This window comes from Ochotona princeps, chromosome 5, assembly GCF_030435755.1.
Source record: "Ochotona princeps isolate mOchPri1 chromosome 5, mOchPri1.hap1, whole genome shotgun sequence".
Classification (NCBI taxonomy): Eukaryota; Metazoa; Chordata; class Mammalia; order Lagomorpha; family Ochotonidae; genus Ochotona; species Ochotona princeps.
Window position 1 is genome coordinate 61,525,318 of NC_080836.1, and position 14,207 is coordinate 61,539,524.

The 14,207-nt window shown below is 42.7% G+C and overlaps 1 protein-coding gene across 1 annotated transcript in view; it reads right to left on the reverse strand.

Annotated features, from left to right (window-relative positions):
- FRZB (frizzled related protein) overlaps positions 1–13,003 on the reverse strand; it is a 39,355-nt gene extending 26,352 nt beyond the window's left edge. Inside the window, exons 1-2 of the mRNA XM_004576995.4 lie at positions 12,172–13,003; positions 3,940–3,987 (exon numbers count right to left, since the gene is read on the reverse strand). Of these exons, the coding sequence (XP_004577052.1) occupies positions 3,940–3,987; positions 12,172–12,628 (505 nt within the window). The 5' untranslated portion in view covers positions 12,629–13,003. The remainder of the gene's footprint in view (positions 1–3,939; positions 3,988–12,171) is intronic.
- Positions 13,004–14,207: the final 1,204 nt, after the last annotated feature.

A 14,207-nucleotide genomic window follows, 5' to 3' on the forward strand; every position in this document is an offset into this window, starting at 1 on the left:
AAAGACAAAGATTGGTAGAAGGAACTTTTTAAAAATCAACAACAAAAGGACTCAATTATATAGTGTCTACAAGAAATGTACTTAAAACAAGGCATAGGTATTTTAAGGTAAATAATGAAAATAGATACATTGAAGACACTAATTAAAAGAAAGTTTTGGGGCCCAACATGGTGGCCCAAAAGTTAAAGTCCTCAACTTGCATGCGCTGGGATGCCATATGCTCACCAGTTCTAATCCTGGCGGCCCTGCTTTGCTTCCAACTCCCTGTTTGTGGCCTGGGAAAACAGTGAGGACTGCCCAAAGCCTTGGGACTCTGCACCCACGTGGGAGACCTGGCTTCTGGCTTCAGATCAGCTCAACTCTGGCCACTGCAGTCTTTGGGAGAGTTAATCAACAGAGGGAAAACCTTCTTTCTTTATCTTTCCTTCTTTCTGTAAATCTGCCATTCAAAAAAGTATATATTTTTTAATTTTTTTAAATAAAAGTCTGACCAGCTCTATGAAGTAACCTCAAAAAGCTCACTGGAAAGTGGAATTAGAAACATGAGTTCACCTAGGTACCCAAAAAACATTGAAATTCATGTATGGTACGTTTTACACATCTTACGAATAGAAATTTTTACATCAAATACATTTTGTACCAAAAATAAACTCAATTTTAGCTCAATTTTTCTGTTAACAAACAAACAAAATGGGCTAATAGAGTAAATGATCAGATATAGAAGGACCAAACATAAGGGAACCATCAATTCAGCAGTAATACAACTGGGGAAATATAAACTATTTAATATGCACTGAGTAGCGCAGCTTCAAAAACTCATGAAACAAAACTGACAAAACCAATATAGAGAAATGAAAAACTCCAAAATAATATTTGGGGATTTTAACACCCTTCTTTCAATCTTAAATAAATCTACTGGACAGAAAGCCAGCAGGAACATAGGAGAGCTAAATAACAGCATCAATCAACTAAATGGAATTGACATTTAAAGGACATTGTACTAAAAAATATATATATATATATATAAGTATGCTTTTTCCAAATGAAGTATTCACCAAGATAGGCTGTCTTCTCAACAAATAACCTTAACAAATAAACCCTGACATATTTAAAAGATTGAAATACAATTTTAAAATGTACTATAGTTTCAAAGGAAAAATTGAAATCACAGAAAATATGTTCCCTGGTCACAAAAGAATTAGAAAAATTAAGAATAGAAAGACAACTGGAAAATCCCCAAACAACAGTAAAGTATACCACTCAATCCCAAATGATGCTTGAGCCACAGGAAGTCTCAAGGGAAACTACAAAGCATTTTGAACTGGATAAAAATGAAAATCTAATCTACAAAATTTATGGGATGTGGGCCCAGTATAACGACTCTTTGGCTAAATACCTACCTTACATGCACCTGGGATCCCATATAGGTGTTGGCTCGTGTCCTAGCTGCTCCATTTCCCATCCTGCGCCCTGCTTGTGGCCTGGGAAAGTAGTGGAGGATGGCCCAAAGCCTGGGGACCCTGCACCCACGTGGGAGACCTGGAATAAACTCCTGGCTCCTGGCTTCGGATCAACTCAGCTCCAGCCAGTGCAGCCACTTAGGGAGTGAACCAGTGAGTAGAAGATATTTCTCTATGTGTCTACTTTTCTCTGTAAATTTGCCATTCCAATAAAAATAAATAAATTTTTAAAAAAATTATGGGATGTAGCTAAAGTCATTCTTAGGATGAGTATTTTCAGCATTATCTTAGAAAAGTCTCAAAACATAAGTACTATCCTAAGAAACTAAAAAATACAAAAGCTAAATAAATCTAATGCAAGAAGGAAAGGAATAGAACAAAGCTGAGAACAGAAAGCATAGAAAACGTGTGAACTCAAAGATGGTTCTTAGCATTCATAATAAAGAATTCTCTAAAATTCTATTGTAAGAAACCAATAAAATTTTAAATGAATAAAAAAATTGGACATACGAGAAAGGATCTATGTGGATAGCAAATAAGCCCATAGAAATATCAAACATCATTATCTAACAGGGAAATACAAATTAAAGCATGATGAGCTATCATTACACACCTATTAAAATGACTAACAATTAAAAAGCAAAACTAATATTGCCAAGTGTCAGGATATGATACAACTGAAAGTCTTACACTAACTGGTGCAAAATTGGACAACCAATTGGACACCAGTTTGGTAGTTTTCTAAAAAGCCAACCATATGCTTACCATATAACCCAGCAATCCTTTTCCTAGATGTTTTTCATATGTGAGTGAGAATTAATGTACAGTGCCTACCTTGGGAGCACATATGCTCAATTAGAATGAACAAGAAAATTTGCAAGTCCCTTTGCAAGGATGGCATGTAAATTTGTGAGCATTCCATATTTTTGAGTACCAAAACAATTAGTTAGGAGTAATAGTTTCTGTGTTCTACAACACAATGGGCTAACTATAATGCATAATAATATATGCATTATATAAAAGCAAACTTGTAGGCTCCAAACACAGAGATAAGGAAATAGAAACATTAGCTATTCTAATATCCTGGTTTGCTGATTTTGTGTTCTATACATGTTTTTGAAAAACTGTACCATATTCCACAATAAAGTACAATGCCTGTTAAGCAAAAAGTTTTTAAAAGAAATTTTACATTTAGGGCCCGGCATAGTAGCCTAGTGGCAAGAGTCCTTGCCTTCCATGCGCCAGGATCCCACATGATCATTGGTTCTAATCCCGTCAGTCCCACTTCCCATCCAGCTCCCTGCTTGTGGCCTGGCAAAGCAGTCGAAGATGGCCCAAAGCCTTGGGACTCTGCACCCATGTGGGAGACCCGGAAGAGGCTCCAGGCTCCTGGCTTTGCATCAGTTCAGCTGTGGCCATTGTAGTCACTTAGGAAATGAACCAATGGATGAAAGATATTTCTGTCTCTCCTCTCTGTAAATCTGACTTTCCAATAAAATAAACAAACACATGAACTTTTTTTTTTTTGGTAAAAAAGTTTACATTCAGGCAAAATCCTATGCTCATGAACACCCCAAACTGAAAGGACCCCAGAAATCAATCAAATAAAAGAAAACACATTCAAGTAATAATATACTCAGCAATTAAATGGACTGGAGGAGCCAACATTGTAGTATAAGAAATTAAGCAGCTGCCTGTGACAATGGCATCACCAATTTAAGCACTAACTGCTCCATTTCCAAACCAGCTCCCTGCTCCTGTACCAGACAAAGCACTGCAAGATGACCCAAGTGCTTGGGCCCCTGAGCCCATGTGGGAGACCCAGAATAGATCCAGGGTTCCTGATCTCAGCCTAACAGAGCCTCATCCACTGCAGCTATTTCGGGAGTAACACAGCTGATAGAAAACCGTTCCCTGCCCCTTAACTCTACCTTTAAAATAAAATTTGAAAAAATACATATTTCTATACTAACAGTTTTCTTAAAAAACAAATGGAATATTGATAGATGCAACAACTTGGATAAAACTCAAATGGACAGTGCTGAGCAAAAAAAATAAATCTCAAAAGCTTACATACTGTATCATTCCATGTTTATACAGCAATCTCCAAAAGACATAACATTGGTAATAGAGAACCAGTTGGTAATTGCCAGTGCTGGGAACAGTTTCATAGAAATAGATACAGCTAGATAAGTTTTTAGGGTAATGTAATTTCTCTACCTTCTGATTGTGACAGTGGTTACACGCATCTGTCCATGCTTTTAAACCTGTGTATGCCAAACTACCTACCAAAATAAAAGTCATTTTACTATAAGCTAACATTACAAAGCTAATATAAATATATAAATAAGAAAATTATTTTTATGTTTATTTTTAAAATGTAAGATAAAAACTTTAACAAAGAAGACTTGGATATTCAGGTGACATCAAAGCAGAACTTGACCACAAATGAAAACCAGAAAGATAATGATATACTTACCACTGCTTGCCCCTCTGCAGTTTCCGTTACTAGAATCCATAGGGAAATCTGAAAGATGAATAAAGAAATAACCATCACACATTTATTACCTTAAAGATTTTTATCTAAAACTCTGATTCAGTAACAAGTTTGATTTGGGTAAGAATCCAGGTGTTTTGGGAAGAGTATCTTACTAGTGTCACATGCCTGACTCATGTGCGAGTTATGTGAGGATGAGATCTATCCTTTTATGCGATTAGACAGTGATGCTCTTCAAAATCTTCAAATTTCAGTATTTAATAGTGCGAGAAGTTTGCAACACTTGTAAATGATGAAGCCCATGCAAATAGGCACACATCCTATACTTCTGACTTGATGACAAAAAGAATCAAACACATCTCTTCAATATTTGGATTTGTCACACTGAACTTGGATGCATTTAAATAATTTGTGTCTCCAGAAAACATGCAGGAAGCATGTTCATTCCATTTATTAATCACAGACTAAACAGTTTTTCACCAGAAAGGAAGCCTATTGTCCAGGGACTTTTCAAGCCAGTGCAATCAACAGATGTAACAATGAGTATAAATTAGCACTGAATTTTACGATGTCTTAATCGCAAAAATATAACAAAGGGATTCCGTGTTCTTATTAAGAAAGCAGCCTCTAACAGATAATGCTTGGTGCCAGAGCAGAGCACCATATAGAAGTACTATACCAAGCTATATGTTCCTGGCACTCCAATTCAGTACTTCAATACCAGGGCTTTTTATTTGTATTAACACTTTAGCTACGTGACTGTAATGTGTCTATTTATTTCAACAAAACCCAGCATTCTTCTTTTGTGATTTTTCTCCATGGGTCATATCATGAGCAAACTTAACCAGGAGGAGTTAATATTATTTTAGGATGATGATCGCAATCGCAATTAATGTATTACTTTTTCAGGGCAAGTATAATCAGCTGCTATTTAAAAAGGTGTAACCAAGGAAAGACAGCAATCACCAAATATGCAAGAACAAATATGCAAGTGACAAATAGTAATTCCAAACATTTAATTCAACTTGGCATACACTGCTAATTTAATGACCTTAATTGTATTCAAACACATTATTCATAATAAATGCATCCACAATTTTGAGTAATGTTCCAATACTTGAGCAATGCATATGGTCAATACAAAATAATTTACTATAGTAAATCAATTACATCAATCTACATTTAGAATGCTGAGTGTTTGAAGACTGGAATAAAAATGAGGAAAAAAATTCCTTTTCTTGGAAAAAGAAAACCTCTTTAAAGCAGGTGAACCAAGCAGGGTTTTTTTTTTCTTTCATTCTCATTCATAGGAAAGTATTCCATCACCTTCAAAAATGCTTAGAAGCCAAGTGTTGGAATTATAAGAGATAAAAATGCCAGAAGGTGCTGATCATAAGTCATTCCATAACTTCTCAGGGAGTTGAACTTTGGATTTCTATTCAACAAAATTATTTTAAATTAAAATAGCTGATATTGTCCTGAAGACTTCCAGTGGAGGTCACGAAGGTTTCCAGAAGGTGAATCCTAAAGGAACCGGGAGGGCAGGATTGCAAATGTACCCGAGTGAGTGATGGCAGAAGTCAGCAAGGGACCTGCAAGTCTTCCAGTGAAGCTGAAACAGGAAGCAGAGCACACAGAGAGGAAGGAAGCCCCAGAGGTGGGGAGGGGCGAGACAGTGCAGGCTAGTGGCAGGTATCAAAGGATTTGAAGCAGAAGCCCTGTTAGTCACAGAAATCATCCTGGCAGGAATACCAGGAAGATGTAGCCAGTTAATGTCTTAGGGCCCTAATCCATGTGAGAAACAATGAAATCCAAACTAAAGAAATGACATTAGAGAGGGAGGAACGAGAAGTCAAGTCACAGTAGGTCTAGTTGTGTTTGCCACTTATCGAAGGTGAGAGATCAGGAAACGTGCAGAAGCAAGGCTCATGCTTGGCGCGGTAATGACTCAATAACACAGAAAACACCTACCGTAATGTGTGAGGACAAGAAAATAATGAGCTTACTTTGGGGCCTACAGATCGAGGGCTTGGGGCCAGATGTGAGATCCAGAGTATATGTTCTCTGCTATCCAAAAAATGCAATGAAGAAGCCACCTCTTATCTCTTGAAATCCATTGTTCAGAATTGTCTTTTATTCTCTAAGCCATATATAAGCATGTTTTCAAAGTAAAACAACAAGAGGTTCTTTTATTGCAATCTCATGGGCAAAACACACAGATGCTCTCCCTCTAAAAATCAAAATCAGTAAGAGAAGTATGGGGGTGGGGAAGGTTGTGGTTTCAATCCTCTTTCTTTTTAAAGATCGATTGAGTTGAAAGAGTTATAGAGAGAGGGAGAGACAGAGATGGAGACATCCATCCCATGGTTCCCTCCACGGATGGCTCCAGTGGTTAAGATGAGCCAGGCTGGAGCCAGGAGCTTCATCAGACGCTCCCATGTGGGTGGCAGAGACCAAGCACTTGGGCTATCTTAAGCTACTTTTCCAAGGGGCATTAGCAGGGAGTTGAGTCAGAGGGGGAAGAGCCAAGGCATGACCCAGCACCCTCACAGGATGCTAAAATTGCAGGCAGCAGCTTTACGCAGCATGCCTCAATGTCGGTCCCTAAGTTTTCTTTCCTACAAGCTGTATCAATGTGGAAAAATCACTTAATTTCTCTAAATACCTCTGCCTCCTTTTCACAAAATACAATAGCATCTACCCTGTAGTTGTTGCAATTAATACGCGCAGTGCATGTAGGACTGCACCCAAAACATGCAGTGTTAGTTTGTGCTCTGTTACTGCTGTTGAATCCTGTCCTGCAGGTGCCATGTCCTCTCCCCAAAGATGTTGTTGGAAAACATTTCTATCATCCTTCACTTCATATGACTATTCCCAATCACTGTCAATGCTAAACGACTTGCTAAACATAAAATCAGGAACAAATCTGGAATTCTAACTAAGGGCCTATAATGCCAAAACTGTCTTTCTCTAAATGGAAAAAAATATGGCAAACTCTGAATTACTCAAAACTATAGTAAAGTAGTGCTTGGTCTATGTAGATATCAAGTGGATATAGAAAGATTAAATATAACTTGATCAATTTACTTTGTCACAATTACTTGAAAATGTAAAAATTAGATAAAAAGTGAATTATTAAATATGGTTTGGGGACTACATAAGATGCTATTTCCACTGATAACTGAGTTGGCTATAAATAAATTTAAATATAGTGCTTTGAGATACCCTTCCATATCCCATCCAGACAACCTATCTATATTTCACATAAATAGTTCTTAGAATTATCTTTTCTGTCCAGTCCTAATCTAAAATTTCCATTTCTCCTTTCCATTCCATCTTTTTCCTCATATCACACTAAATAATTCTTCTTCCTTCTTAGTATTTGGTCCCTCAAATATTTGTGAACCAGGGCTAAAGAAAAGGCCGCCTGTTCCTCCAGGAGTGGAGAAATGATTAAACAACAGCTCCTACATGTGAAAGTTGGGGCAGCTCTGCCAGGCAAGAAAGGGCCTGCAGAAATGTGTTAGCCAAGAGCTGGGTGACAAGTCAGTACTACCACAAAAACGAGCAATGACTGAGGTGTGATTATAGAGTCCTTGGCATGGCAAACTGCAGGTATTGTAGAAATCGTCATGAAATAACTTAAGTTTTCATAAATGCTTGATTTCTGGGTACCTGTGCTAGACTATTTGCAATTAACAGACTTTCATAGACTCATTCTCTATTTCTGTTGCTTCCAAAGGTACTGGTGCTCTTGTCCCCGAAGCCCAGGTGGAGATCTGTTAAATGGACTATTAGCATATTGGGAAGCAGTAAGATCTGCTCTTCTAGTTGGGTTGCAGCGTGTAAAGCTTGTTTCTCAGGAATGAACCCATAAAAGTTCTAGGCCATTTCTGCCTTTCCCAGTATACACTTCAAAATACAAAATGAAGCACCAGCCAACTCCATATAAAAGGATAGTAATGGTAAAATAACAACAGCAAAAAAAACGGCAATTTGACCAGGGCTTACTATGTTCAAGGGTCTTTTATTTTTAAATATTAAATATCTTAATTTTTGAAAAGATTTATCTATCTTTCTTGAAGAAACTTATCAGATTTACAAAAAGAAGGAGAGAAAGAAAGATCTTCCATATATTCTGGTTCATTCCCCAAACTACTGCAAGTGCCAGAACTCAGCCATTCAGAAACCAGGAGCTTCTTCCAGGGCTATCCTTTGCGGCTTTCCCAAGCCATAAATAGGGAGCTGGGTGGGAAGCAGAGCAACTGGGACACAAACCAGCACCCATATGGATCCTGGTTTATGCATAGGTGAGGATTTAACCATCAAGCCACTGCGCTGGGCCCCAGAAAGCTTTATTTACTTATTCGTTTTTAAGATTTATTTATTCTTTATTAGAAAGTCAGATTTACAGTGAGACAGAGATACATCTTCCATCTACTGGTTTAGTCCCCAAGTGGCTGCAGCAGCCAAAGCTGAGCCAACCTGAAGCCAGGAGCCAGGAGCTTCTTCCAGGTCTCCCACATGGGTCTTGGGTCCCAAAGCCTTGAGCCATCCTCTACTACTTTCCCAGGCCACAAGCAGAGAACTGAAAAGAAAGTGGAGCAGCCGGGACATGAACCAGTGCCCATATGGGATATCCCAGAGTTTGCACTAAGCCATCGTGCTGGACCCGAAAGCTTTATTTTTAAATGCTATTAATTTCACTTGCACCATGCCCTTGGAATATAGGCAGTTTTGTCCATATTTCACTGATTTTAAAGCTGTGAATCAAAGTTAAATAGTTTCCTTATAGCAATCGTCGATATTGGGCAGACAAGATTCAACATCTGATCTGCCCAACCCAAAACCCACACTCTTTACCCACCAGCAATTTTAGAGCTGAGGCTAGAGCTGGACATCGTGGCTCAATGACCTAAGCCGCCTTTGGAGCCATTCACAGCTGACTGCTGTGTGCTGAGCACTGAGGAGTCACGGCATCACTCCCAATCCTGCTTCCTGCCAATGTGCCTGGAAGGCAGCCAATAAGTGCCCAACAACATAGGATCCTACCACCCGTGTGGGAAATCCTGTTGAAGTCACGTGCTCCTAGTTTGGGTATAGTTCAGTCTTGGCTATTTTTGTATTTGGTGAATGAAGCAATGGGTAGATTTCTCTGTGTCTCTTTCATTCTGTCACTCTGCCATCCCAAATAAGTAAATAATTTGTTAAAAAGGATTGAGTAAGTGTTTAACTAACTGGTAGAATGGCTAAATTGAACTAAGATAAAGCAGTGTCCTCACTCAGACACCTATATACTATGGTAGATATAAAATGTGTAAGAGGGCCCGGTGGCATGGCCTAGCAGCTAAAATCTTCGCCTTGAAAGCCCCAGGATCCCATATGGGCACCAGTTCTAATCCCGGCGGCTCCACTTCCCATCCAGCTCCCTGCTTGTGGCCTGGGAAAGCAGTCGAGGACGGCCCAATGCATTGGGACACTGCACCCGTGTGGGAGACCCAGAAGAGGTTCCTGGTTCCTGGCTTCAGATCGGCACAGCACCGGCCCGTTGCGGCTCACTTGGGGAGTGAAACATCGGATGGAAGATCTTCCTCTGTGTCTCTCCTCCTCTCTATATATCTGACTTTGTAATAAAATAAATAAATCTCTAAAAAAAATGTGGAAGAACAAAATTCATTTGAGTTGAAAGCTTACAGTCAGGACATACTTTTTTATAAAAGTATGTTTACCCTTGGTATTTAAAGCAAAACATTGTTCAAAGAATAACTCCACCACAGTAGCGGTGAGCTTTGTAAAATGTCCTAAGCTTGACTGTGAAACCACAATATACCATGAGGAAACAGAGTGCTAGAATGGTGGGATCTGAAAATTCTCTTAGTGGTAAAGGAATGTAAAATGCTATCCCACTTTTTCAGGGAGACTTCACTTTTTGTTTCTGGCTGGTTGTGAGACACAGGGATTCTGATCATACCTAAAGGAAGAAAAAAAAAATCTGCTTGGTGAGCTTTCCTCACCCACTGAGGCAAGGGGTATATTGCCTTGTAAATTAAACTGGCCCTGTGCAGTAGTTCCTAACTAATTCCAGGTGTCTGACAGTTTGACCCAACACACGGAATGTAATTTTCAACAAGCTAGCCCTGGAAGCCAGGGGAGCCTTCAGGTCAGAATCCACCCGCTGCCCCCACCTCCCCTTCAGCCCCTTCCTGCCACCATAGCCTCAGTTTCACACGGAGGGCTGTGGTTGGGGGAGGGGAGACCAGTACTAAAATATGATTCCAACTATCACCTCCCCTTACTTACTATTCTAACAAGGATACTGTCAGCAAAGCAAATATTATGGCATTTTAAAGAAGCTCGGAAATCCATAGACTAACAAATTGTTTCCATGCATGTCCTATTTGAGTTTTTCAATGAGGCAATTGTTCCACATCTGATCCACAGTGACAGGTAACTCAGGGTCATTTAATGAGACTGCTTCCTCTCCCTACCGACTTATGGCTCTTTGAGAGCCCTGAACCTTGCCAAACCTAGCTCAATCGAGGTCCATCTCTGAGAGGGGTTTAAGAGCAACTTTTGTCCTTCAGGGGAAGGAATGCATCGCAGCCTGAACCAATGCCACTTCATTCCTAGCTCTTGGCCCGAGAGCAGTGCCAGCATTTAACGGATACTAAGTGCCCGGCAAACCAGGGCAACCAAGTGCCTTGTGCTCTTCCAGAGTCTGCAGAACCTGTGACTTCAGTGGGAATAAAGGCTCAAGGGTGTCCTTTTAGCTTAAAGGGTAATAAGAAATAGTTCTTTCTGGCAAATTGCCACCACCAGCTCCTGGTTCTTAAGACAACCATCGGCACATTCAAAGAGTAACACATCGAGTTACCTCTTAGCGAGCTCTTGTTATGCTGGGTATTGATTTTTGAGCTATTTGTACCTGTACTTTTACTTTGCCTTATCATTTTATTGATTTTCTCCCAAATTAATTTCCTGGCAACTAAGAATTATTACCCAGTAATGGATGCATTGGGAATGTAAGCCGAGCTGCGTAAAGAAAAGCTGATCCTCAAGAAGTGAACAGAAATGGTGGCAAGCAAGTCAATCTATCTATGAACAGAGTTGATCTAGGAGAGGTGTGAAGGTGAAAACAAGATGCTTTTGTGAGAAAATACATATGGGGCATACATGAAGCGTAACATTGGGGTTCGGGCTGGTTGGCAGGAATGATATTGACTTAGAATTAAATGGACCATAAAGAGTTAGGTCTCAGTGGGGGTGTTAGAGTTATGAATGTCATAATTAGACCAAACCCTGGTGAGAAAACAACTTGAGACTGATTGTGTTCGTGTAGAAGTGCAATGAAGTTTTACAGTAGAGACTGAGATCAATGTATAAAGAAGTATAAAGTAAGCTGTTAAAGACAAATCATTTACAGTGTTTGAGACCAGGATGAGCAGCGAGATTAAAAATAACATTACATGAATCTATGATGATAGCATGCCTTAAATATAACTTCTTCCACCCATATGCCACTTACAAAATGACCTGAGGACATGTTAACACGTGAAAGGATCCTAGTAATTTCAGTCTGCGGGGCTCTCAGGGCCCCCAGCTGCGGCCAGCCACAGAAGCTAATTAGCAATGCATAGCAATGTTTCGCAGCTGTTTCAGTCTGGAATGGAAGAACAATTTATCTCATTGAAAGGAGAAGGAAATGTAAGGTGAAGGTAATTGCTCAAATTGGGCTGTGAGCAAACACATGCCACTAACATCTGTGGATTGGAGTAAGGTTACTGAGATTATCATGGCATTTTTAACGATTAGAGGTCAACAGGGCCTTCGGTTTTCTGTTTTCTCCACACATCCTCAACAAGCAGTGAAAACACGAAAAACAGTGATGACTGAGATGGTAGGAGACCCTGGCAAGGAAACTCAGAGCGATTACAAATTAAGAACGGACGATAACAGCATCTCGGTATAAAATGTGATTAGTTCCACGCGTAAGGAGCAGCAAGGGCCAGGGTGTTGTGGGATAAACGGAGTCTTAGAAACACACAAACTTCTGCTGGAACACAGGACAACCCTGCTGGAGGAGATAGAGGAGCGGTTAAAGGAGAAGAAATCAGAAAAGACGGAATTCGAGAGTTAAAGGGAAGAACGCAAGCGAAAGACAAGGCATTTCTGTGGGGAGGAGGGTCGGCGAAGGGCAGCAAGGTGGAGGCTCACCGGCTCCGTCCGCGGTGACGATGGCCTCGGGGGAGATGCACACGCCGCGGTCGTACACCGGCAGCTCCTCGCAGGCCAGACTTTCCGGCCAAGAGTGGCGGTACTTGATGAGGATGGGCTCGCAGCCCTGACGGGCCCGCTCGCACACGGACTTGCAGGGTTTGATGGGTTCGTGCTGGAAGTCAATGGTGCAGATGGGCGCGTACATGGCACAGAGGAAGAAGAGTAGATCGGGGCTGCAGTGGGTGCCCAACAGCCCCTCGAACTGCTCGATGGCCAGGATGGCGTTGGCCTGGGTGCTGTGGTGCAGGTGGTTGGGCATCTTGGTCATGTTCCAGGGCAGAGACTTGCACAGGGGGATGCGCACCGGCTCGCAGGCTGCAGCCCAGGCTCCGGGCACCTGGAGCAGGAAGAGCACGCCCAGGGCCAGCAGTCCGGCCAGGCTGCCGCAGGCCATGATCCCGGCAGGATAGGGCAGCGTGCAGCTTCAGTGCCGTCCAGAGGCTCACTGCGCCGTCTCCTCTGGTGCCCTGGATGTGGACACAATGATCTGGGAGCTTCTCCTCCCCCGGCAATCTCGCGGCTTCCTTGGATCAAATTCCCCCAATGGGGTCCCACGAGCCGCGCTGAGCTCCAGTCGCCACCGCCCCTACCGCTCTTTCCCAACGCCTAAGCCTTCGGGGGCAGCAGCATCTATTTATTCCTCTCCCGCTGGCAGGAGTGTCGGACCTCGCAGATCAATCAGATGCGCGCCGCGCGGGAGGAAGCGAGGAGCAATCAAAACAAAAGTGGAATTTCGTTGCGGTAACTGGAGCTCTAGGGTACCAAGCACCCCGGGTCGCAAAAAAGCGAGGCTAGGAAGCAACATTAGATCCTCTAAAGTGGGAAAGAGGGAGAGGGGAGGGGAGGGAGAAGAGGGGAGGGAGCAGGAAAGTTTGCGAGTCTCGGTGTGCGCAGCCGCTTCACCCACCGCGACTGCCCGCAGGACCCCAGGGGGGGAGTGCGGACCCCGGGACTCGGCGCCCCGGACCCCACAGCACTGTCCCTTCCCACTTGGCGGTCGGACTGAGTCTGCGCTTGCGGGCCAGCTCCGCTTCCCAGGAGCGGCGCGGGCAGCCCTGCCTAGCCGCAGGGAAGCCGGGTTCCTGGACCGTGCGGACGCGAGCTGAGCTCGGGTGCCTCGCTCCCGCATCTGGGAGCCGGACGTCGATCCCAAAGATGAGCCTTAGCCGTGCACTAAAGAGTTCCCCGCCTCAGCCCCCAGTTTCCCTCTTGGGAGCCCACTGAGTCCTCCTGCCCCCCTGCCGGGGTCTGAGTAGTTCCCTTTCAGCCAAACTTCGTTTCCTACGGCCTGTGACGGGCTCTGCAGACAGGCACACACGAGGGGAAAGGACTTAAACCTAGTCCCTCTAAAGGAAGTCGCAGAGCGCTCGTACGCACCGCCTGCTGTCTGTCCCGTCCTGAGCTAGCAGCTGTGGGGTTTTGCGTGTCCACTCCAGAGGAAGTGCCTTGCATAGAAAGAGAAGCAACGCTGGGCGTGATTCCAAATAGGCCACCAGAAGCAAGGAACCCTGCAGTTAGTTTTGTTTGTTTGTTTGTTTGTTTGTTTGTTTGTTTTCTTGGTCCTGTGGAATTAGAACTTCCCAGTTTTCGCTGTTTAAAAGTGGAAAGTAACTGCTTTAAAGCACTTAGTGTTTTGGGCTGAGTCTGCTCACTGAAATAAAATGACATTTATCATCTACCCGTTCCCACCAACGTGGCATAGCACCGAGCAGATAACAGGGGTGATGATGGTGACGGCAACAACACAACCCTCTCCACTGATCAGATGAGTTCAATCCGGAGGAGAAAATAGAGAACAGATGCGGTCCGGGTCGGTTGGCCTCCTGCTGACACTCCCCTCCCCCTCCGCCCCAGCCATCCCTTTTTCGGCCTGTTGTGCACGGGGTGACCTGCGGAGGCCCAAGCACCGTGCCCTTTCAGTGGGAAACTACTGAGCAATAAGCCTGCAGACCGTCAGAGAGCACAGCCCGCTC